General features: G+C 40.6%; 7 protein-coding genes across 11 annotated transcripts; 4 read left to right on the top strand and 3 right to left on the bottom strand.

The window, feature by feature from the left end:
• Window positions 1–385: 385 nt before the first annotated feature.
• Window positions 386–1292, bottom strand: LOC108018780 (uncharacterized). Its single transcript, XM_017086365.4, has 4 exons — window positions 915–1292; window positions 761–855; window positions 546–696; window positions 386–476 (listed from the first exon to the last, which is right to left on the bottom strand). The coding sequence occupies exons 1-4, from the start codon at window positions 1012–1014 to the stop codon at window positions 406–408; spliced, it is 417 nt and encodes a 138-aa protein (XP_016941854.1). The 5' UTR covers window positions 1015–1292; the 3' UTR covers window positions 386–405.
• A 261-nt stretch (window positions 1293–1553) lies between these two features.
• Window positions 1554–2183, top strand: LOC108018767 (uncharacterized). The gene has a single exon (XM_017086347.3). The coding sequence runs from the start codon at window positions 1554–1556 to the stop codon at window positions 2181–2183; it is 630 nt and encodes a 209-aa protein (XP_016941836.3).
• A 64-nt stretch (window positions 2184–2247) lies between these two features.
• Window positions 2248–3288, bottom strand: LOC139352181 (uncharacterized). 4 transcript variants are annotated; one of them, XR_011603715.1, is made up of 5 exons: window positions 3012–3288; window positions 2904–2939; window positions 2681–2793; window positions 2464–2620; window positions 2248–2400 (listed from the first exon to the last, which is right to left on the bottom strand). XR_011603715.1 is itself a non-coding variant. In XM_070994847.1 (4 exons), the coding sequence occupies exons 1-4, from the start codon at window positions 3001–3003 to the stop codon at window positions 2330–2332; spliced, it is 441 nt and encodes a 146-aa protein (XP_070850948.1). In that variant the 5' UTR covers window positions 3004–3273; the 3' UTR covers window positions 2250–2329. The 4 variants fall into 4 exon arrangements, 1 of the variants encoding a protein (XP_070850948.1); XR_011603713.1 differs by having other exon boundaries at window positions 2464–2616; window positions 2904–3287; XR_011603714.1 differs by having other exon boundaries at window positions 2896–3286.
• A 99-nt stretch (window positions 3289–3387) lies between these two features.
• On the bottom strand, window positions 3388–4569 carry LOC108018766 (uncharacterized). Of its 2 annotated transcripts, none has more exons than XM_065863714.2 (5): window positions 4380–4569; window positions 3914–4010; window positions 3747–3841; window positions 3541–3689; window positions 3388–3467 (listed from the first exon to the last, which is right to left on the bottom strand). In XM_065863714.2, the coding sequence occupies exons 1-5, from the start codon at window positions 4434–4436 to the stop codon at window positions 3428–3430; spliced, it is 438 nt and encodes a 145-aa protein (XP_065719786.2). In that variant the 5' UTR covers window positions 4437–4569; the 3' UTR covers window positions 3388–3427. The 2 variants fall into 2 exon arrangements, with proteins under 2 accessions (XP_065719786.2, XP_065719785.2); XM_065863713.2 differs by having other exon boundaries at window positions 3533–3689; window positions 4380–4567.
• A 3846-nt stretch (window positions 4570–8415) lies between these two features.
• LOC108018781 (dynein light chain roadblock-type 1) lies at window positions 8416–9010 on the top strand. The gene is made up of 2 exons (XM_017086366.4): window positions 8416–8497; window positions 8554–9010. Exons 1-2 carry the CDS (start codon window positions 8477–8479, stop codon window positions 8881–8883), a joined length of 351 nt encoding a protein of 116 aa, XP_016941855.3. The 5' UTR covers window positions 8416–8476; the 3' UTR covers window positions 8884–9010.
• Window positions 9011–11208: 2198 nt separating this feature from the next.
• LOC118877058 (uncharacterized) lies at window positions 11209–11683 on the top strand. Its single transcript, XM_070994688.1, has 3 exons — window positions 11209–11293; window positions 11354–11445; window positions 11498–11683. The coding sequence occupies exons 1-3, from the start codon at window positions 11209–11211 to the stop codon at window positions 11681–11683; spliced, it is 363 nt and encodes a 120-aa protein (XP_070850789.1).
• A 2272-nt stretch (window positions 11684–13955) lies between these two features.
• On the top strand, window positions 13956–14821 carry LOC108018779 (uncharacterized). The gene is made up of 4 exons (XM_017086364.4): window positions 13956–14163; window positions 14229–14320; window positions 14378–14531; window positions 14589–14821. The coding sequence occupies exons 1-4, from the start codon at window positions 14058–14060 to the stop codon at window positions 14696–14698; spliced, it is 462 nt and encodes a 153-aa protein (XP_016941853.3). The 5' UTR covers window positions 13956–14057; the 3' UTR covers window positions 14699–14821.
• The last annotated feature ends 9582 nt before the right edge of the window (window positions 14822–24403 follow it).

The raw sequence follows: 24403 nt of genomic DNA, 5'->3' as shown, positions 1-24403 counted from the left end.
CGGTTTACCATTCGCTTTTGATTTGTTGTCACCCATTGTTATTGCTTCTGTTATTTTATGCAAATTTGGATCCTACGGTCACTGCCTGCTATTTGTTCAATAAAAAACTGGAATCGTGCAGCTATCGAAATATCGAGAGTAATGAATGTTAAATTTCAGCGAAGCGCCTCGTCTGTTGATACTAATCAAGAACATATCTACTTTATTTTATGCGGAATTCTAACATATATAAAAATCCCTCCCTTATTTCATTTTTTGTTTTGTTTTAAATTTAAAATATGCTATAAGGGTTTGTTTACCATCCTTTTAAACATAAAAAAAGTCGTATAATTGCCAGTGTAAAATTGTAGCCTTAGAAAAGTGCAAAAAGGAAACCTCTTGCAGATAAATATAATACAAAAAAGTTTATTCCAACAGTTGTTCTTTCATGTCTCGCATGTATGCATAGGGGTAGAATGCCCAAACATAGACCAGCACTGAAAAGTATAAATATAAGTAGTATAAGCATAAATATAAAATATAGCAAATAGTATTTTTTGACTAACATAAAAAGATGATATTCGAAATGGCAGTTACAATATCGTTAATTACTTGACATTCATGCAAATATATCAACAATCCCGTCTTTATAATAATCAGAGCTATTCCGCATACCAACGAAACTATTATCCAGACCAGCAGGAAACGAGGAATTTTCTACAAAAAACAGGATGGGATTTCAGGTGGAATATTGTTTTTAGTTTGCTAAACAAATACTTGCTTTAAGTGCGCCTAGAATCAGAAAAATCGAGGCAATGAGAATGGGAGTCCAGGCCACGACTGCCGCCAGCAACCAATTATTTATACCTTCCTCGGCTAAAAATAAAATCAAGGTTCAGATAGTGGTTGATTGATCTGTTTATAAACATATTAACCTAAAAGGAAGGAACCGTATATGATCTCCGTAAGTCCCCAAATTATCGTCACTAATGCCAATAGAATGCAAAAAGGCCTTTGGTTTTTTCTTAGGCACATTTCAATATTTTCCGAAATGTAAATCTGTTCACAAAAGTGATGGGGAGTGTAAAGACATTCGATGGATCTGCGACAGGGACTCCTGTATGCATAGTTAAAGTTGCTGTTTAGTTGGTCATATTACTCCTTTGCAGAAAGGCCAGAACCGTTCTAGATTGCTATTCTATTGCCTTTAAATATATTTACATTAAAATTTATGTTTATTTTCAGAATTTTTTGAATTGTAGGTCCAAGTTAATTTGATTTCCATTTTATCCATGATATTGTGTTGGGCATTAGAAACATTAAAAATATTATTATTTGATATATGTCTTTTCAGCTTTCAAAAAAAAGGCTGGGTAAAAAAAGGTCAACGACTTATTAAGAAGTGTGAAGAAAGCGTTTAATTTGGTAACGCCCAATGCTTTGGATTTGCTTTGGTAAAGTTGCCTTTTAAGTTAAAAGTTTCAAGTTTTTTGACACAACCAAAACTGTATTTTATTGACGAGTTGAAACTCAGAAAATTCCGATTTTAGTATATCATCGAAGCGTTCATCGCAATGGACAAGAATGAAACCGGATTGTCTAATGAAGCTTTTTATCCCTTAAAGAAGGGAAATGGCGAGGGAGCCAGGAGCAAAGATTCCACCGAGCGACTACACCAAACTTCACCCAGGGTCTCGAAATCGACCTCCGCACTAAGTTCTCATCTTTACCAGGGACGCACGACCTTTGGCGGTAGATCAGCGTACAACCGCTGTTTGAGTGCTCTGCTCTTGGCTAAGAAATCGCAACACACTTTCGGTCGGGTCCTTAAGTTTGGAGAAAGATCGATGGTAAGACCTGGACCTTTTGACAAAGGTCAAGTCTCCAAGCCGGTGGAAACGTCACCTGATTTGAAAAGCTTAAAGCGTCGTCGCCTTTATGCTGTTAACAAGAATTCGCAGGAAATGATGCGGCACCAGAGCAACGTGACTTCAAAAACTTTAGAGCACTCTTGCAAGGAGTCTCCCAAGGAAGAGAAGTCACTGAAGTCAGACGATCTCCAACCAATCCATTCCGAAGACTCTTTAGCCATTAAGCCGCAAGGACAAAGATTTTCCTTTACGAAGCCTATCTCACTGAAGTCGTTTAAACTAAACCGCAGTTACATTTTTTCGCCGCCGATTTTTTTTAAAATAAGAGTCTGAATTAAAGAACGAAAACCGATTAAATATGATAAAATATAGAACACAATTTTAAAATGTATAAATTTATATAAATTTTATTGTTTAAGCTTGTACACATATTTTAATTTCATCCTGAAATCAATGCTTTAAAAGCCTCTTAACCGAATTCATTCGTACTGCTCTTGCTCCAGTTCGCGCATATATGCATAAGGATAGTAGACGAATAAAAATACCAATACTGAAAAGTGAAAGACATTGTTGTCAATAAAATGCTACTGAAATACAATTTAAAATTACTAACATATGTTAATTATCGTCAAACTGCCAAAAAGAAGTTGATGACTTTCTTCATTATGTTTAAAAAGGAAGCATGAAAATATTATTATTTTCATAATAATCAGACCCACTCCGAAAAGCAATGCGACTAATATCCAGGTAAGCAATAACTTGCGGTCTTTCTAAAAATAAAGGAACATGTTAACGATTTTTTTTATATACTATTTTAGATCATTACTTACCCTTATAGCGCCTACAATGAGAGCAACTGCGGCTAAAATCATGAAGACCCAGGATATAATGCATGTCAACATCAAACTATTCCAGCTAGAATTAGCAACCCAATCCGAATGCGCTAAAAATAAATTCAAATTGTTTTTAGTTCACCAATTATCAATGTCTCAGAATCAAATAAGTACTATAGAATTGGATCGATACCTCTTATAGAGTTATTTACATTATTACCTAACTCGTCGGACTTGAATCCTACTTCCAGGAGTCCTAAAATAATCGCCAACACTCCGATAAAGACACAACAATACTGGTGGTTCACATTGCAGCACATTTTAATACCTTCTCATTAAGACTTTTCCATTTCTGATTTGAAAGCCGATGTAATAATGTATGCCATTCACCATCGATTTTATTAGATATTGGATTATAACTGCTTGTAACATTAAAAATAGATCTGTTTTTCAATTATTTACTGAATAATTTGACATGAAATGCATAGTCTCTTTGGTTTCTGTTGATATCGCAGAAAATTTTTTTTGATACCACAAAAGATTCGCTTATAAAGATTTATAATGGTTCGTAACGAAAAATATTTTTATTTTTTACATTGGAGGTTTTCAGCTTTGAAGGAACAGGACGGCACCAAAATTCTCGTTTGACTGAAAATCAACTTAGTGACACCAAAAAACAGTGGTGTGAAAATCGTTTTATTGGTTATCAACCATTATTCGTATAGCTCATCTTCCAGTTGACGCCTATACGCATATGGGAAGTACAGGAATAAAAACAGTAATACTGAAAAGTAAAAGATATTGTTGTCATAAGAGAGCTGCTGAAAATTCAATATTAAGTTGACTAACATACGAACAATATTATGTAACTGGCTCCAAAAATGTGATAGGCTATATCAGGATTATAGGAAAAATAGCAGGCATATATTACAGTTTTTAAAATGATCAGAGCAACTCCGCAAACCAGTGAGACTATTATCCAGATAAGCAAGAGAAAGCGGATTTTCTAAAACGAAAGGGGAAGGGGTGAAGAAATGATTTACTTTATTTCACGATTACTTGCCTTAATAGCACCTAGAATCAGAAGTACTGCGGCCATGATAATGAGAGCCCAGGCCAACACCATTGCCAGGGCCATATAACTCAAACTAAGAGTGGCTATAAGTGAAATCGAGGTGTTATAACTATGCTTCTACTTTGTGGCTTACTTTTTTTGGTAATTATAATTACCTAGTTGGTAGACTTTGTATCCTCCTTCGATAAATCCTGAAAGAATCGCCACCACTCCGATAAAGACGCAGCAGTACTGGGGGTTTGCATTGCACATCTGAATATGTTTAAAACAATAATTTGTTCATGTAAATATCAAGGAGACAGGGAATGTAAAGATGACAAGATGCGATGGGTTGGTAGTCAAAGTGACTGTTAAACATAAACCCATTTGCGTTATAATGCAGTTTGAGATTGCCACTGATGCGACATTTAATGCCAAGTCCCCTTGGCTTGCATTGATATTCGAAATAATTTAATTGGCAGCACAAAAGATATACCCTGCATATGTAAAAAAGGGAACCGTTTTTGCCCATTGAATGTGCAATTTTTATCAAACGTATTGGTAATTGAATCAACAGCTTGTGGCTGTTACTGCATTTCGGAGGGCAGCAAGGACTCCCTCTATCCTGACAGGATTTCCCACCGATTCCAGAAGGGGTGCGCATTGAACGAATATTTTCACGAGTGGAGCAGCCAGCATTTTAATTAAATTTTTCAAGCAATTCAAGCAAAGTTGCCAAAGGTTGACAGTGGGCGAGCGGGGGCGTGGCAGCTGCACTTCTTTTTTTTGTTGACTGCACACGCCGAGAAGCGGCAACAAATGTGGTGCAGAAAGTTTTCGCACTGCTCCGGTTGGCATGGGGCTATTGGCATTGGCAGTGGGTGAGCCCAGGAGGCCATTAATTAACTAGAAATGCCATTTTCCACAATTATACGTTCGCCGACTATATAGAAATGTAAAAACTAATTACATTGCAATTTGCCAGCGTAATAGCCCGGGCCAGGCTCGTGTCTCCCTTCCTTGTTGCAAACTGCATGCAAAGCAAATTATGTGGAGCTGGAAGGGGTTGGCGGTGCGGGGAGGATCGGTTGGGCGGATGGCGGACTAACAAGTTTCCGCGCTACTTCCTTGGAAATGCAAAATCAATGCAGAAAACGAAGGACACATCCTGCTGGCTCGGAAGTTTGTCCAGGCCCAGTCCCAGTCCCGCTCCCTGTTCTCCAACAACTTATAGTCCTGGGCCAGGACTCAGGTGTCCTTTTCAGCATGTGTGAGTGCCGGGGGGGCGTGACAGTATATTATGTGCTGCATGCAAGCCAATTGCAGGCCCAGTAAACTGGGGAACATTGGTTGTCAGCCCAAGAACTGTCATTCCAATATAAAACAGTTTTTATTACAGAGCATTTTTAATAGGAAATACGACACTCATAAGTCGAAACAAAAACCATACACAGAGACAAATATACGTTGTTCTTGAATTGAGAACATTCGTTCTTGAAAACCGTGTGAGCACATTTTGGTATCAATGTTCTCAATATTAGAACGAAATAATGAGAAGAGAAAAGTTAAATTGAGTTTATTTAACAACTTTTTAATAAGTATACACTACGACTGGACTAATAGTTTAGTTGTTGAGATATACAATGTAAATTCCGCTAGTTCAACTTGGTTCAAGCACAATGGTTCAAGCACAAATATTTTTAATAACATTTTCAACTCAGATGAGAACGTCAGAATTCTCGCTGTGTATAGTCACTAAAAAAGGGGTGGTTTAAGAAATCACTCTTAAATATGCAACATATAGTTTCAGTCAAAAGTACCATGAATTTATTACAAATGACAACACTATTTTTTACTGCATACTTAAGACACCATGCGATTTCTATCCCCCCCTATAAAAAAATAATTAATATTTATTATTACAATGGATAGTGACCACAGATTCCCTCTTAAGGTCCGGAATTCCGGGCCCGACTTCGATGGACTTGGCCGATTAATGGGCAATATAATTTGCATTTGCGCCATGGTGCTTAGCGGTTACTTAAGTCGGGTTTAATTTGCCTCTAGTGCCCCGCAGTACACACACAAAGCCTTTGTTGATACATTAGTTGTTTATATGTAGCTGTTGTTTGGGGCAACGGACAATTTGATTGATGTGGGATTTGCGGCAGTTGCCGGCACAAACGGTTCCGTCCACCAAAGAGGTCATCTTAATGGGCCAATCTGCTTACGGTTACGGCTTACGTTTGGCTCAGGTGGTAATATTGTTGGCCAAGTGCAGCCAAAGTGCAATTGAATAACACTGTTACAAAATGATACCTTTATTTATTTACATCGATGAATGCTCAGAAATCCTTTTTGCTCTGAAAATATTTCCCTATACAAAGATTTAAAGGGAAAAAGCCACAAAGTGGCGAAAGTGTTTTAGCCATTTATGAACCGCAACTACACGCGATCGGATTCTTGCTTAGTTAGTTGATAAAATATATTGATAAATAATTTTAGGACTTTGTTTATTGAGTTTTTAGCATAAGCATTACACAGTCCTTAATGATATTTTCGAAATAAAATATACAAAATTAAAAACTAAAAGCCCTAAACAATAATTAACCTCATTACCTCATAGCGAAAGCCACTAACCCATGTTTGTGCAACTTCTTAATAGAGCCTTATTGCCCGAACCCGAGTAAGTGACGTCGTAATAGAGGGGAGTTCAGGACCAGTTAACCTTTCCTAAATTCCGTCAGCCAAACGAGGTGCATTTGAGCCATCATAAGCCCGATTGTCCGACTGACGGCAGCCCGGGAAGAAGTTATGACTACAATTTGCGCTAAACCAAAGCAAACCAAACAATTTGTGGTCGCCCCTAATGCACTCACATATAACCCATGCCCGGCTCCTCCGACTGGAGAAACCCCCGGCTCCTGGCCAATAATTACGCAGAGGAGCAGAGGATGGGACGTAAATTATGTGTGCAAGTTGTGCGTAAAGTTCGGGCAATGCTTAAACTTTAGCGCCGTACTCGATGGGGGGAAAAGGGCCCGGGAATCTGGCTCGGAGGACCAGTGATCGGGGCACCAGGATGGCCGCTGACAAAGTGGCTGCACTTCCACTTCCACTTCCCTCCGATGTCATAAAGTTTATCAGAGGAAGCCGCTCCTCGGCAGCCAGCCGTTTTTGGACCCCATGTGCACTGCGCTCCATTGTGCCGGCTCCTTTCTATACTTTATGGCATATTATTGGCATAAACATGGCGACGTGCAGTTGGTGGTGGACTGGCTTGCAAGGTGCAAGCTGGAAATTGTGTGATTTATTCGATGTGTCAGACAAAGCGTTCAATTAGCGAGTTAAATTGCGAGGCAAGAACAGGCCTAGACAACAAAAGCGGCGGGGCCACAGACTCCCAACGCCAAAAAGCCGAACCTCTGACCCAATTCCCCGGGTTGACAGTCGAATTATATAAAATACGGCCCACGGTCGCCTTATGTTGCCCACATAAATATATTTCATGTGCGTGCCTTTTGGGCCCGGGAATTGCGTAGGGCCTGCCGAAACATTTAGCACAATTTGCGCCACATTGGTCCCAATAACAATGCCTCATCTTCGATCCAGAGTCGCATCCGAATGGTCCATTATTGATGATACCGAATGCCTCTAAATTATCAATTGACCATAAATTTGCTCATTACGTTCGATTCTCCAGCTCGGTTTTGGTTCACTTCGGTTCGGGGTATTTTCATTCAAGTTTCCATCCTCGACTCCTTGGCCACGTCTAAGTTTTTGCGCGTCTGCCGAAACGCTTAGCGTTTAACCTGAAACGACTGGACGTCTCATCATCATTTGCCATTGTTGGATTGGATTGGCTTGGCTTTGGCTCTTGACTGTTGGGACTCCAGCCGAGTTGGCTGGCCGGGCTTTTAAATAACTTTTTTATAAGCGCGCTCGCTCGGCGAGTTATTGGCATTTGGTCTCCGATGCGAGATGCGGTTATGGCCGCCCGGCAAATTGTTGTTTACAGCTGTCGGGTGTTGGTATTTCATGGCCCTGTTCCTCGCTGCACCGCTATAATTGCACTTTATGCTCTGGGAGCGCACCTCGAAAGTGGGCCGTCCACGTCCACGATGCTTGGCAGCTGAGTTAGGAGCCGATTAGAGTTGGCCGCAGAGTTAGAGCCGGCTTTGGCAAATAACTCCCGCCTAATTTGGCCCTGCTCGACATCGGGCTAAATCATCTAATGCCCGTGATTATGACGTCACAGGGATGATACCCGTGGAATTTATTACTGTTTGTCCTGGCCACGGATACCAAAAACAGTGACTAAATATTTTAATGCCAGCTTATGGCAATTATAACTCATACCACACTGGCAAAAGCGAACATTGCATCACAAACATTGCATTGCGACATATAAACAAAACTATACCCAAAAAAACTATCCACACTAAAAAGATCACGTCTAGACAGACCCTCTTATGATAAATGATGTGCTTAAATCAGTTGTATAATAAAAGCAAATGTAACCTGTAGGTCTTTCAAATGATTTATCAATAAAATTAATAGACTTTCATCAAAAGGTTTTTTTAAAATGTTGAAATATGAAAATCGTCTTAACATGAATTTTTAACAAACACACATGATTTAGGAAAGTCTATAAAGCAGCCCAGTCGTTACTTGACTACAAATATAAAGGGTTATACACATTGTCAACATTGTAGAACTCTCGAAAAACTTTATTCAAAATGGAGGTAGCAGAGCTTGATGTAAGTTCCCAAATTTGTGACCTCATACAAAATCAAGTTATATCAAAACCTTGCAGCCAAAACGCACTAAAAGTTATGTGGAGGAAGTATTTCGAAAAGTAAAGGAAAAGCCTGGCGTGGAGGACATATTGATCATGAACCACTCAGGTGTTCCGGTAAAAACATCCATGGATCGTCAGGAGAGCCTGCAGTATGCCTGTCTATACGATAACTTGCGGGAAAAGTGCCAGGCATTCCTATCCAAATTGGAGCCAGCTCAAACTTTGACCTTCTTGAGAGTTCGTACCAAATACCATGAAGTGCTCATCACGCCGGATGCCAAGATCACCGTTCTAGTGGTCCAAAATGCCAAAGACACTTTCATTAATATGAACGCCTCACACTAATACCCATTTTAAAACGAAATATTTCCTTGCTCTAACATATTGTATTTCTGGTGACCACAACTGGTTATCCCTAACTAACTAAACAAAACTGAAACCCCAATAAAAGTTTCAAATTCAGTTTGAAGAGCATTTAAAATGTACTTTATCATTGTATTGTGTGAAAAGATGGCTTTAAGTTCATAGAGATTTAAATAATAAGGAATGAAAAACTAGAATACAAGGTACCCATTCAAATATTTTCCTTCCAAGTACTATTAAAATTAAGACGATTTTCCTTTATTCGTGAAAAATATTTAATCTTTACAAATAAATTTGTAATGTAAATGCATTTTTGGTGATACTCATCCCATGTTGACCCGACAAGTGGTTTTCTGTCTGCCAAACATCCGCATCCGAAGCGCTCCACGTTTTGGCCCGCGCGACTAACATATCACGTCGCCACAACATTTCACAAGCTCCTCCTCGATCCCCTGATCCTCCTACTCGTCCATGTCCAACTCCACCCGCTTGGAAAACCTCTTGAGTGGCAGCTGCAAATCAGCGCGAAACCTTTCCCCCTTTTTCGCGAGGGGCGCTTGTAATATTTAACACCGTCTGAATTTTAATGCGCCTTTTGACTGCCGTTCACAGCTGACAATGGTGTGCGCCTAATGGCCAACTAATATGCGCAGAATCACTTGGCAGCCGAGTCGCGAACTCGATCCGCAGTTCCAGTTGGGCTGGTATTGGGATTGGGATGGGGATTGGGTGCCCGTTGCCCAGATCGTGCAACTTTGGGGAACCTGGTCTGTGTTGCAACACCTTCTTTCCGAGGAGCCACAGACCGATCACGTCACGAGTTTTCCGAGTGAGGTGGAGAGGAGAAGGTGTCAATAACTTTCAAATGCCTGCCCAGGATATGCATTATATTATTATAATGCCGCCAGTCCGCTCCATTCGTCTCCTGGAAAATTTATGCATTTTTGAAGTTTTAATAATGTAGCTCGTTAGCCACGGTTTGTTAAACTTTGTTTTCATTTTCACTTGGCTTCACTTCAAGGGATCCAGCGGGTTGGGGGGTCAGGGGCTGGAACTTCGAGTTGGGGCAGCTGCACCCGCTCCACATCGAGGCCCCCCAACATCCATCCATGCATCCATGTATCCATGTAGCCACACCGTAAACACAATCACACAATCCCACAATATCCCCCATCACGTGTGCCTGTCTTCACTCCACTCAGGCTGCAGTTTTTGTTTTCAATATGCGAGTCGTGAATTTGCCCCGGGTCCTTTTCTGCTTTTCAGCTGTATCCAGCGCCGTTGCCGCTGTTACTGTCAGCTATTTGTTGCCGTTGGTCATATTGCAGTTGGAGTCGGACCATGGCGCCCGGCCAACAAAATCGAGAAACCAGCCAGCCAGCCAGCCAACCAGCCAGCAAACCATCCAACCCGTCAGCCCGACACCCGTTTGATAAACGAACAAAAGTGAAAACACATTTTGCATTCGGCAGCTCCTGCTTTGCATAACTCTCAAGGATGTTCGAGGGTTTGCATTCGAATTAGCATGGCAGCGGTGGAATGTTGCCGTCTGAGGGGTCTTAGTATCAAATATACACAACCAAAACCATATTTTAAGACTTGGTAATCTTGTAAAAGTCTTTATCTAGGGCTGCCTTACTTGATCCTAACACGGAAGCCGTTTATAAAAATCGATTGGTTATAATTGAAGTATAAGTATAATCTAAAGATAACTACCCATTCTATATAATGGAGGTATAATTTATTTCAGAAATAAAATTTTCTTGTCAAAGGGGAACATTTCAGTTTTAAGTTTTAAGTGTAGTTCCATTTCTCTTTGTGTAAAAAGTTTAATTTAAGGCTAACTTTCCCTGTTAAATCTGCATTTCGGGTCAGAGAAATGTTCGACCGGATTACCCTTACCTGCAGGTTGCTTGTCGAAATCTCGCCCAATTTACCTATTTCGTAACCTGAGTTCCCCCAGCACATATTTGATTGAGTAATCCAATAAAATGCCATTCCATACGCCACAAAGGGAGAATCATGCAGACGCAGTTAGCCAAATCACAGTCCCCAGCATCGATTTCAGTATGGCCATATATCTGGTCATTAGGCGAAATGGACAAGTCGTGAGTTGGTGTTAAGTGCCAGGCAACTAAAATTAGTTTTCATTTGTTGAAAGGAATTATGGATGGAATTCATTAGGTGAAAACCGTTGATGGATATATTGAAGACAGTTATTAGAATCTGAGCTTAGGCAATTATTAAAGGAGTTACTTTGGAATTCAATGTCAACTCAGAGTATTAAAAACTTTAAAATTCCATAAAATGTGTCGTAAAGATAAAGCGCATATTTGGTTTATTATAGTGGGTATTGTTTGCGTGGCCACTTTAATAGGACTTTTGAGATATGGTAGATGATTAAGCGCCTTTAAATATTTATTATCATATCAATCATGCAATAATATTACAGTTTTTAACCTCAGCACATTTGATATTATTTTCCTTGCTCCGATTGTTTTGGTTATTGGATTTGCGTATACAATAAAACTGATGGTCGACGTGGTAATAAACTTTTATGTCTAAATGATTAATTAAATGACAATTTTTTCCTTAGGAATACATTCATTTAGCACTGCTGGCCATCTTGGCCATACCACTTAGCTGTATGTTTCTATTTGTTTTTAAGCTACAAAAATTTGTAAAGGACTGGAGATCTTCTAGAATTTTTTGGAAGATTGGAAACATTTTGTTTTTGACATTTCTAATAGGTAAGAAATTAATTTGTATCCTCGATATTTAACTAATTTAAATAGTGTTTCCTTGCCTTTGGCTTTTGTTTATTTTTTCCTTTTATAACGAAACAAATGGTACTTGAAGTTCCTTAACTGTTTACCAATATTCGGCTGGTGGCTTTGGAAATATTTGCTGAATGGCAGGACCAACAATTATGGCGGAAAACAGTTCAGAAAGTTTATATTACATTCATCACCAACGTGATTAGCTGAAAATTTGATGCCCAACTTCTAGTGAATGAAAATCATCGGAAAGTTTGCCGCTGGCGAGCTTCGCTAATAAGACACATTGTCTAGCCAAAGGATCTGGTCGAACCGAAAGGTAAGTTCCCAAAATACAAACGGCAGGGGGACGGGTCCTTTTCCCCCTCCGATGCTTGTTTTTCCTTGATATTGTTGCCGTAAGTTTGGCAACTTGCTCGCTTCCTTGGGCTAACCGAAGCACATTACAACTAATACACTCAGACGATGTACCCGAAAGTTTGCCAGCGTCGCACAAAGAGCATAATTACCAACAACATGGAAAAATCGGTAGAGCTCAGTGAAAAGGGGAAAGGCGGCAACTTTTCCACAAAATTATTTGCGGTCGCAAAGATGGGGAGAGCTGGCGGGTCGAAACTTTGACATAAAGAAAAGTTTGCGCAAACCGACTTAAAGAAAATTATAATTACACGCACAGTCAGCCAAATAGTCCAAGTTTTGGGCCCTGGGTTCGTACTCGTCTTTGGTTTCGGTTTTCGGAAAATTCTGTAATTGCCGTTAGTTTTCGAAGTTTTCAATTCGCAATTTGTTCGCCAGGACAACTGGCAGACAAACAAGAACAGCAAATTATGGTAAAATATGCAAGGCAAAAAAAAAGGCACAGAGCTGAGAACACAAATTCTAGGGAACCATGAAAATTTGAGAATATAATTATAGCCCCTGCCCCGCCCTCGCAAGGTAAGCCCACACAAAGCTCGACAAAAGGGCCGGAAAAACTGAGCTGCCCAGATTGAATTACGTGCGGTGCTCATTGACGTGCCTTTGGCTTTTCCCTAGTTTTTGGAACTAGTTCGTATTTTCTGCCGAACTTTATAATTGGCCACAGCAATTAAAAAGCACTTGAGGAAGGGGTCAGAAGTGTGCAAAATAATTAGTTTGCATTTCTATATGCCTTGCCCTTATTTTCGACCAACTTGAATATATCAACTGGATCATGAGATCATCCGGCTCGAAGGACCAAAGTGAGCGCTTTGATGTTTAAACGGTCTCAAATTGATATTATCAACTACCTTTTTCAATTCTAGCACATCTCTCTCGTTAGTTATTAAAACAAAATGGTTAACAAATATATTCCTGTCGAATATTTTAGATTCTTGCTTTTAAAGCTTGTTGCGTTTCAAAGTACTCCTTCCTTCAACATCGCCTACCCTTTCTCAGAACTTGTTTATGCCAAGCTGGAGTGTGTTTTAATTTTTTTAAACTCAACCCCTGACCACCATTTTCTCCCTACCAAATGCCCTCCTTCAACTTTTATTCCCATTTTAATTTGCACATGGACCCGAGGTTATTCCTTGTCCGACCCTTGGTCACTCTGTCGGCCCTTCGGGATGAAGGGAGTTTCATTTATTTAATGCATGCACAATTTCCTAGACACTTTAACGGCGACTTTTGATTTCCATTTCGAAATCGCTGAGTGGGGGCTTAATGTGGCGGCAGGCTTTCCACAAAGCCAGCCGGGCGGCTTTATAGAGCGGCAAAGGAAATAAATATAGACGGTCCCGGCAGCAGACGAAAATAAAAACAGTCTAACAAAGGGATTTTCGCGCTTTTCTTTCAGATAACTGAACTCGGGGGATGATTTGGCTTTACGGTTAAGATTGCACTTTTCCGGCTGCTCAGTTTCATTAAAGTTTGAGTTTAAAATTATAACACTGAAGGAAATGAATCCAAATTACTTACAGGAGACTGTTGCAGTTGTTGATTGATTTTACAAATTAATTTAATTGGGCCTAAGGTAAAAAGTCTTAGTACATAGTATACATTATGCTTCCTATTTAATTGAGTTTAAAAAAAGTTCCATTTGTTATGTATTTTGTGTTTTAAACACCTTGCTTATCATATATTTTTGTCAAAACGAAAAAAAGTTTAAAAAGTAAAAATAGATACAAATAACTTCTAAATCTCTGAATGTTTTTAATCTGTTGGTAATAGAATATAGAATGTTGGAATACAATATTGTATCACATTAATTTTAAAGTTTTTCAGTCTATTCTCAATAAACTTTTATACCCTCGGTAAGTTAAAGTATGTTTTAAATCAACAGTGGCATGATTTTTCATTCAATTTTGTAACAAAAAATGTCAAATTATTTTTGTTTAAAAAAAGTAAAACAAAATTACAATGTGCAATTTTTGTCGCCATAAGCTTTCTTATCGATGGGAAAGCGGCATTCTGGCCATATGCGTAATAATACTTTCTATCGCAATTATAGCATATATGTGTACCCGTAAATATTGATGAGAATATTTTAGATTTAATCGACGATCTTAAAAAGCTAATTTTTTTTTACAGGCGACCGTTTTGGCTTGTTTCATAAAATTAGTTTGGGAATAGCCTGCTTTGGACTTTTTGCTGGAATATGTCTTCTGATGGGTGCTTTACTGGTATCCAAGCGCCCATTATTGTTTACAATTTATAACTATATTTTTGAAATTTTTTAGGAAAATGCATGTCTGGTGTGGATGTGGATAGTGATAATGTCCGCAGTGATTGTGGCAGCCACTGCTTTCGAGATTTTCAGGCTCTGCAAAGGCTGGAATTCCGTTAGTGACAGAACGAAAACATATGAAATTATTTTCATATTAGTTGCCCCATGTGAGGAGATGGAGCGGCAATTAATGGCATATTAGTTATAATAAACGTTTTTTTCAGGTCTAGGTTTCTTTATGATATATCAGACAATATTGTTTGCATTGGAACTGAAAAGACAAAGAAGTGAAGAGCAACAACATGGTTATCTATATGTCCTGAGGGGCTGTTGACTTCAACCTCCCAACATGAACTGCATTTTTGTGTAAATCTGTCTGTGTACTTTCCGAAACAATTAAAAAAGTTATACAATTTGGTCTGTTGATTGATAAAACAAACTGTCTCTTACATTGGATATGAATTTTCGACTGAGTTGCCGGGCGGGGCACACATCCCCTTCGCATTTCATTGAGGCATGGAGCCACAGTCTGGAAGCGAAATCAATGACAGAAATATGAAATGAAAATATAATTGGTAATTTATTGTGTCTACAGATCGTTGCTGCAAAATGCGAGCAAGCCAAGTAAAATAATAAATGCGCATATTCGTTTGAGCCCGCCTGGATATGCATATCCATATCCATATCCACATATATACCCAGTGCAGTTCTGTTTACAGCCTCGGAAAAGTGGTGCGGGTGGTGCGTCATGGGCCTGCAACTCCTGCAGCTCCACTTCGTGCCGCGAAAACCACTCGAGTGCGCACCAATAAAAATAATAAAAATTGTGCCATAATAAAAAGCGCAGCGCACAAAGAGCAAAAAACACCCGAGCCGCCCAAATAAATCACACAACTTCGCAGACAAGGGATCCCCCAAGAGTCGAGCTTTGGGTTCGGTGCACAGGGAAAATCGTTTTGGAAGTGATATTAAAGGAATAAAATTTAATATGAAAATTTACTGATATTTTATGCTATTTCGAGGGAGATAATTCGGTGCTTTCCTGTATTTTATGATTATTTGGGTGTGGAGTACTTCTCACATCAAAATTGTTTCGAGTGTTGCTCTGCTGCAGAGGCGCCTACTTTGAATAAGAGCGAATGCAACGAGTTGGACGGGCTTTAGCATTGGTTCCTCACAGTTGAGTTAACAATTTAAACAAATAAAGGAAGAATTTATTAGCATAATTATAAGACCTTAAATGGTTTCCAATGGCTAAATGAAAATAAACAACATAACCATGAAGTGTGGGTGTTGTTTTTGGGTAAAAGACAGCTCTTAGACAGCACGAATGCTTATCCTTTAAACTCAAATCATTTTGCATCGCCGATCAAAATCATTAATTATTCAGCCGACACTCTGTTATGCAATGGCCATGATCAAACAACAAGCGCTGAGTTGTCTTACCAATTTTTTGGCATAGTTCAACTCACAGTTTTCCAGCCACGATAACGAACTCAACAATGGCCAACGGACCGCGCTTTGATTTCTATAAATCAACGGTCGCTACGCAAACTGTCAAGGCAACGGGGAAAACTTTCCATTTTCCGGCGCTGGCGGCGGCTGCTTTTGTTCGAAAACGCAGCGCACTTGGCGATAAATCAAAGCCCAGATCGCCCGGCAGATCAAAAGCCGCAAAGCGATCTGCAGGCCATGAACATTGAGCCAAAGGAATCCCAAGTATTTTGCGGGGAAGACAAGACGGGACCAAACAATATTGTCAAACCTCGAGCGACCTGTTCGCCCGGCTAACGAACTGCGCGCTGTTCGTTCATTAACGCCATTAAACCAGTTTTGACATTTTAATTAAGAATGTGCAACATTGCGTATGCGCATTCTGAGCTGCCAGCCAAGGTCGGGATCATAGATCATAGGCGAGCGCTTATCGCCGTCTACAAGGAACGGCAACAGCAGCTGAAACCCGCTAACAGCAGCATCGCTGCCATGGTCTCATGGCTTATCGGCCATATCGGTCGCCAGCATCTGCATTTGGCCATGTCCTGCGGCGAGCAGTGCGACAAGGCCAAGAAATTTGCATTTACCAGACTGTCGCCCACTTAATTACGCAGCAACGCAACAGTTGCAGGCGCAGTTGCAGCCGCTGCTGCTGCAGTCGCCGGCGTTGCAACAGCATGTTGCACACTAACAAGCTTGCCTCCGAGCAGAGCTCTTCCGCAGGAATCCAGCGAAGCCACGGGGCACCCGACAAAAGAACACCAAAGAAATTAAAAAAAGAACGCTGTGAGTAAGGCACATTGAAATGCCCCCTTTTCCACGCCTTGGTAAGGAAAGTAGCCTTAAAATGCTGGTTCTTTAAAAATTGTATACGGTAAATCTAGAAAATTGGGCAACTTCATATTTTGAAATACGTTTTAAGATAATAGCAAAACAATATTATGTTGAAATAAAAGCGAGTAAGGAGGTATATCTTGTTATTGAATGTACAAGAGCTGTATGTCACTCAAACCACACGATTATAAAAACCGTACTACCTTACTAAAATTCTTAAAAATAGAAAGGTCATGTGGTATTTAATAAAATAATGGATATATTTGTAAGGCATAAATATTAAGTTGAGTTGGGCCTATCACAGCCTTGGAACCATCTAAAAGCTTTGGAAAAAATAGCAGAAATTATAAAAACAACAAATTTATAAGATCCGTGTTAAATATTAAATCTTCGTATTTTATAGATTTTTCATTTTAATATAAACTAGGCTTGTGATACTTAGGACGGAAAACCAAAAGGTTTAGAGAAATAGCAAAAGAGTTGAGTTATCTCAGTAAGGAATCGAAAAAGGCATTTTAAAGAACTCCCTAATTTAACTGTTGACGTATTTGTACGGTGCACAAGAATCGCCGACATTGTGTATCTAGAAATATTTCGCAACAAATTATTCAACACTTTGCATGCACACCAAATGGCTGCGAGGATGGAGGCGACTTGGCGACGAACATGGACAACATGGGGCGACGGCGACCCTCTGCCCCGACGCGACTCGATCCGGAATCCGGATCGGATCGGATCTCCCGCCTCCCATGTCCCATATACCATATCCCACCTCCCGCCCCTATACCATACCACACACCAATCCCTTTGGCCCTGTCAGCGTCTTGTCTCCGCTGCGCACTGCTGTTTGTCATTTCCTTGGGCTGCGGCTTGTTAAGTGCTGTTGGAATTTGCCATATTGCCACAGTTGCATCCAGCGGATGACAGACGATGGGCTGCAAGTCGGTAGCTGGCTGGGGCAGGGGCAAGCGTAAATCATGCCAATTTAAATGAGTGCAACCTGCGTTTTGACACTTGTCATTGTCATGGGCCCCGAATGTGGCCTCCGTTTGATGGCCACTCCGTGATCCGCAGACTGCATGACGTCGTCTACATCCAGAACCAATCTGCACAGAAAAATATATTTTTAATTAGAAAAGTAATTAGCCAAGGAGAAGTATGATTGTTTTAAAGGATTATGATATGATATTTTTATAAATATGTATAAATATGTAAATATATATGTCATGATCACCTTTAATGGTTTTTAATATAGATTTATTAAGAATGGTTTTCAATATTAAAACAAAGTAAGACTATTTTTGATGGCTTACTATTAAATTATTTAAAAAATGGTTACTGCAATATGCATTAAATGTATCTTTCCATGTTTTTTCAAAATATAAGAATTGTTCTTTATACCGGAGTTCATTTTTCTCAGTGATCGATGGAGTCCCCATCATTGTCACCGGAAATGTTGCACTTGTCTTCGGCGTGGCGGCTGCATTAATCAGCTTGCATTTATGGCCTGCTGATTGAGTAATGCCTGGGGATCCCATTCCACCGACACCCACGATCTCGGCTATCCGAGTCCTAGTCATTAAATTGTTATAGCTTATTTATCTTTTAGCCGGGAGTGGTCACCCTGGTCACCAGACCTTGGGTCTTAACATGGCTTATCCCACTTATGCAACTTTGTTAAGCACATTTGCATCTGTCCAAACGTCTTAAGTCTGTTTGTTTTTAAGGGAGTGGCTATAAATTCTTAAAATGTAATGTTAAGATATATGAAATTTCTTAAAATACAAGCAAAGCGGCAATTATAATACAACAATTTAACATACTAATACTCTAAGCTTAACTTTATTATTCATGACATAAATTAGATTGTAAAAATGGAGTCAATATTGGAAAGTCTGCCCCTTCTTCAATAATTCAAATGCAAATCATACGGTTATTACTTCAGTTCTCCACTCAAGATGCCACTGAAGGGTTCTGGAATCCAGAGGAGAAGTCCAAGTATCGTCTTACATCTCGAGTGGATTTCGCAGTTCATCTGATTGGTGGGCTGCTGAATGCTAAGTTGACGCTTTGATCTTGTCTTGAGCGTAAATCTGGTGATGCGCTTTTGAGATTAAATGTCATTTCAGCGGCGATGGAGATGGCCATTTTTGTCTCCGATATCTCTGGATCCCAGTACCCCCTGCTCTTGGGAAATGCAGTTGATCCGGGATGGGGGGATGCACTTCCAGCAACGACAACAACACGGGCACCTGTTCATTAAACGAGGGGGAAATTATAGTGCGCCGAGTGCAGTAAACAAATGTAATCGACATCCTGTGTAGGCCACAAAGGATGCCGCCGGCCATCGGTGAGTGGGAGGGGCAGGGGCAGGCGGGATGGAGAAGGGCGCCTTCTTGGCTAACAAAAGGAAAAGACATCAGCTCACAAACACAGACGGGACTCGCCCGAAATGAACTGGAACTCAAAGACAAACAGGAAAAGCAAACCGCGGAGTCCTCGGCCTCGGCACAGCACACAAAACAAATAATAAACACAAGCATTTTTGATTTAGCATGAAATTTAAATGACCCGCCGCACAAGCACACAAATATAAGAATTCTGAAATACTAAAATTCAGGAGAGGCAGATGGAGGAGCTGCAGCTCAAGACTTCACTTTGCGTTTTATTGTCAGGGCGCGCAAATATTGTCAAAAGACTTTCGAGCAGACCCATTCCATTCAATCATACACTTGAAGCAAAAGTATATGGAAGTAAAATTACTGAATTTAAAAATTATATTAATTTAAAACGCCATCTTCTGGAAGCTTTATGACCAACATTTTATGATGGTATCATGTTCTAACAATGGAAAAGTTGTATTTTTATGGCTACCTCACTGAGGGATTTGAGAGTACAATAGAAAAACATTCACAAGACTTCAAAGGTTTTTCCGATTTTTTTAAATATCTTGCGTTTACTTTTCATACAAATTATTAAAATATTTTACACGATTACTTAAATGTCAAGTTTAAAACGTAATCTGAGATTCTCTAAAGTTTTCTATTGGACCTTTTTCTTTTGCGACTTCGAAAGTTTTTATTTCTACCAAATTCTATAAATATGATTACAATTTTTCTCGCAGCGCACTTTGCCAGACATTCCCATTTGCATCTCTCGTTGCAGCGACGGAAGCGCCAGCAAAGAGTAAAAGAAGCCGACAAAACAGGGAAAGATGGGACCAGGGTCTGGACTTTGGTCCCTGCTCCCAGGTCCCTGATTCCCCGATTCCCTATCTCCTGCCCCAAGACCCTTGAGCCCGGTCCTGTTTTGTTTGTCCCGGCGCTTCGAGTGTCCCCTAGACGGCGCAGAGAGCACTTGTTTGGATTTATATTTCGGTTTGCTTAGGTCCGAGGAGCCGGCTAAAGTGCCAGGCAATCAAAAACAAATTATGAGTGCTACATTTTGCCCGGGGAATGCGGATCGTAATGGAATCGAAATGGGCATGGGAGTGGGTACACCTCCTTATCGCCGGCTTATCAATGTTTATGGGGGCAGCTAATGCACTTGGCGTGCAGTTGCCTTTGGCGTTGGCATTGAACTTTCGCCGGAGCGAGGGGAATGGGCCTAAAACAATGGCCCAAACGGGCACGGGCACGGACACACTCCACTGACCCACTTGGCCAGTGGGGAAGAGGCGGCCTAATCACGGCTGCAAATCCTATATCAATAATTGACTTGAAAGCAAACAATTTATGATGACCTAAGACCGAACAAAGAGCGAAAAGGGTGCGGTAATCAAAGGAATTGGCCAGGCGAGAGGGCGAGGCGATTGCGCCGAGCGGATAAGGCCAACTCAGCGCCATGGCCCAAAAGCGATGACGGGGAAGATGAGGTTGAGGATGAGGTTGGAGATGATGATGATGCTGATGCCGATCCGATAATATAAACGATGAACGATAGAGCACGTCGACCCACACAAACTAATGTGAAAGTCGGAGGGGAATCCGATGACTGGCAAAGGATGGATGAAGTCGGAACTGTTGCTGGGTTCCTGCAGCGGATGACCTTTGGAGAACCCGTCATCCAGCTCCCAAGTGAAAACATCTCGAGAGCAATAAATGGCACACGAAGAAGCAAAAAGATTGGAAACTCCAAATGGAAAAGCAAAGCAAATAAATATCTTATGGACAAACATTATTGGTGGGGCTGAAACAAAGGCCAACTGGGTCAGCAAGTCAAGGACCAGTCAGCCAGTCAGTCAGTCACTGTGGCAGTCCCCAGGGAATTGGCCAAACCCAATTCGGTTTGCAGAAATTCAGCTGAAATCATGGACAGTAGCAAATAAGTGCATGCATTTTTGAACTGCAAATCAACGTAATGATGACTCTGCCCCTTCTATGAGCATCTCAAATCGACTTACTGACAACCCAGCTTGAGACGTCTAACCAACTTGTACTCGCGTTCCATCATCAGTTTTGTGGTCGGGATGGAGCTGGTTTCCTTTTCAGCTGACTCACTTATGTAATAGCTAAATTGGCATCGACATATATAATAGGGGGAAAAATGGGTAAGGATTTGGGTTTCGGGGCCAGGCCGACTGCTAATATGATTACTCCTTAGCCGAGAATATTTCAAGAATATGAGAAAAAGTGCATGGTCATTACTATTAGCACAAGGCTTGAGGGGCTGTTAGGAAAGCGGAAAGTAAGCTAAGTCTACATCTATAATATGCCACAGTTTTATTGAATTTATATGAGCCAGCCATTGACCCATTTAAAATTATTTTGAGAATGTTTAATTCTGTTTAAATTTAATTAAAAGGAGTTTTTTTTTATTATTTTATTACAGAACGGTTAATTTAAAAGAAAAGGTCAAGATAAATTTAATCGAACTTCGAGGAAAACTCAAAGCCAAGGACTTGAACTCATTACCCGTTGCCGACAAGGCTTCCTCCCGCAACCCCACCCGTGCAGTCTGGCCAATATCTTTTGTTATCCGAGTGCCAAACTGCTAAGTCCACATTAATTACGTGTATCTTCAAACAATATACGAGATGCGGTGCCAAGACACAGGCCCCAATCCCCAAGACCCAAAGGGGCCAACATGGCTAATCAGGTCCGTGGCTGTTTGGCATTGTTCACTGTACCGTTCGCCCGGTCGGTCTGACATCATTAAGACCACATATCCACGTATCTACGACGGATCCACATCCACATCCACTCGACGCAGTGGCAGTGGCCAACTAATAACCGCCGACGATGAGAATGCGAATGAGAGCGGGGAGTGGGTGCACTGGAAACAATTTGCATGGTAATAGAATTTTTATAAAATAATATTCTATGATCTTTTTAAATAGTTAGATATTAGGAAAATCAAGTAAAGTTATAAACTCAGGTATTTAAGGTATCAGGTTCTCTAATTTTCGATGATGGATACTTGATAGTACTGACAAAGCCCTGTATGATTTTGAACTATATTTCAAATAAGATTAGACCTTAACATAGATACTTCCTAAATTCGATTGTTAAAAATGTTAGATAATTGGGATAGAGTGAAGTTCTTGCATCGATGTTACTATTATATAGTTTATTAGTATTATATTTTGATAAAAAGAGATCCTCCGCCTTGTAAATGATGTATTAAATCAATACATAACTGTTAACAAAAATGTTTTACGTTCCCAAGACTTTTTAAAATATATACAGTCAGTAAGTCGAAACTTAAGCAGGTGTCTTTGGGCCCTTATGAATTCAACTTTAACCTTTGCTTATGCTGTTAAATTTTTAATTCTAACCAGAAGTATCATATATTTCTCTCAGTGCACCAGGTCGATGAGACGTCCGACGCATAGCGCCACTTAAGCGAAGACGCTGTGCGTCAAGCAGCGCCGCAGAGTCCGGCGGGAGAGCCCAAAGCCGACGGACATTGAGCCTGCGGTCGGTGAACAGAGGCCATGGACGGCGGGAAGGGGGACAAATGGGGGCTCTCGACTCTGGCTGCTTGTAAGCTGTCAAACTCGGAAATTTGCAATGACAGCAAACATTGCCAGAGCGCAGATAAGCGGCGAAATGAACGCTGCACAAACTAAAAACTCATTGTCAGGCGCTGTCTGTTTGCCAGCCGACCGACCGATCCAAACCGCTTTGGGGGTGCGTTGCTGCATAATAAACTGCTGGCCAGGAGGCGGGCGTCCAGGATCGCAGGAAAGGGGGGACCGGGGGACCGGAGGACGCGGATCCGGGGCCACGGGGAACAATAGGGCGCCAGTCGAGCTGCTGCTTTGGCGGCAAGAGACTGCAAAGAAACAATAAACACACGAAAATAATGTAATGAGTTGCAGCGAATGGAGGACAAGTGCAGCTTGGGTCGCTCGACGGGGCCACAGTGGTGGCACAATAGTTCCAAACGGGAGATCAAAAATCAAGACTAGTTAAAAAACATTTTTAGGTAAAGAAAGTATGCTTAAAATAAATGGGTAAGTACTATAGTCAAAGTTCCGTAACTCCAATTTTACTATGATAAAATCGATTTAAATATTATTATTGGTATGATATTATTAGAAAGGATTTGTTAGATTTTTTCAGAACTATTTGATTCCCCAAAACAAGATAAATTTGACCAAAGATATCAATTTTCAAATAAATTGTTTCTAAAAAATAAAGGAAATTTCATCAGGATTTGATGTAAAGTAATATAGTTTTAAATTATGATATTGAAATAAACAGTGGCGTGGCCAAGATTTGATAGTGGGGGGCTTAAAAATTTTTTTTTGAGTATAAAACAAAAATTTTGACAAAAAAATCCATGTTTTTATTGTATTACCCTTATATTTTACCCTTATATTATATTTTTTGGAGTTACCTTTTAAACCGGTTGGAGACTTATCTTCCATATCCCTAACCCCTGGATCAGAGCATTGGAATATATTGAAAATATAACTAAAAATATTACTGCTTTTAGAAGGTATAAATTTTTTCCAACTCTTTTGCCCACTGTCTCCGCTGAAACCGTAGCTTCTTCACTTGAACTAAAGAGCATATTAAATTCATTTTTAAGCGAGTCCCGTGAGAAACTCGCCAAGTGGGCGCGTCTCCAGAGGGCAGTGGAAATCGGTTGGAGGACATGGGGCAAGGGGTTCCTCCATAATTGATGCCCCATGCATTACTAGACAAAACTGGCTGCAGCTGGGGCAGAAGAAGAGTGACATCAAAAGGGTTTTTCCCCCACTCCGAATCTGGCGCGGTCATCTTTCGTGGCCATCGGCACTGCCCGCATCTTTGCTTCTGATTAATTAAGAATTATTTTAATTAACGTAATAAATTTGCGGCCAGCAGGCAGCAAAAATGCGCGGCCATATAACTCTTTCCACTCTGGATTTTTTATTTTGCTGGCCTGCTGGTTGCATGTGTTGCCTGTCGAACGCAGCCCGAAAATGTGCGAAAATTTATGTTGCCTGCGATTTTGGCGACGACTTGTTTGCAACTTGTTGGCCATGTTCGATGCGCGATTCCATTCGGCATTTGGCCAAGCCTCCGATGCAATGTGATGCGATGCGTGCTTGTCTGGCAAGTGGGTCAGAGTCACAGTCGCCGTCAGGGGCACAGCCAGAGCCAAAGTCAAAGCCAAAGTCAGAGCCAAAGTCAGAGCCAAATTCAGAGGAGAGTGGCTGAGTGCAGGCCCCTGCCGAATTTCAATTAAATGCACATAAATTAAAAATTAGTTATAACTC

Source organism: Drosophila suzukii, chromosome 2R (assembly GCF_043229965.1).
Source record: "Drosophila suzukii chromosome 2R, CBGP_Dsuzu_IsoJpt1.0, whole genome shotgun sequence".
NCBI classification, from domain to species: domain Eukaryota; kingdom Metazoa; phylum Arthropoda; class Insecta; order Diptera; family Drosophilidae; genus Drosophila; species Drosophila suzukii.
Note: the sequence above shows the minus strand (reverse complement) of the source record. Positions and strands in the feature narration are given on the sequence as shown.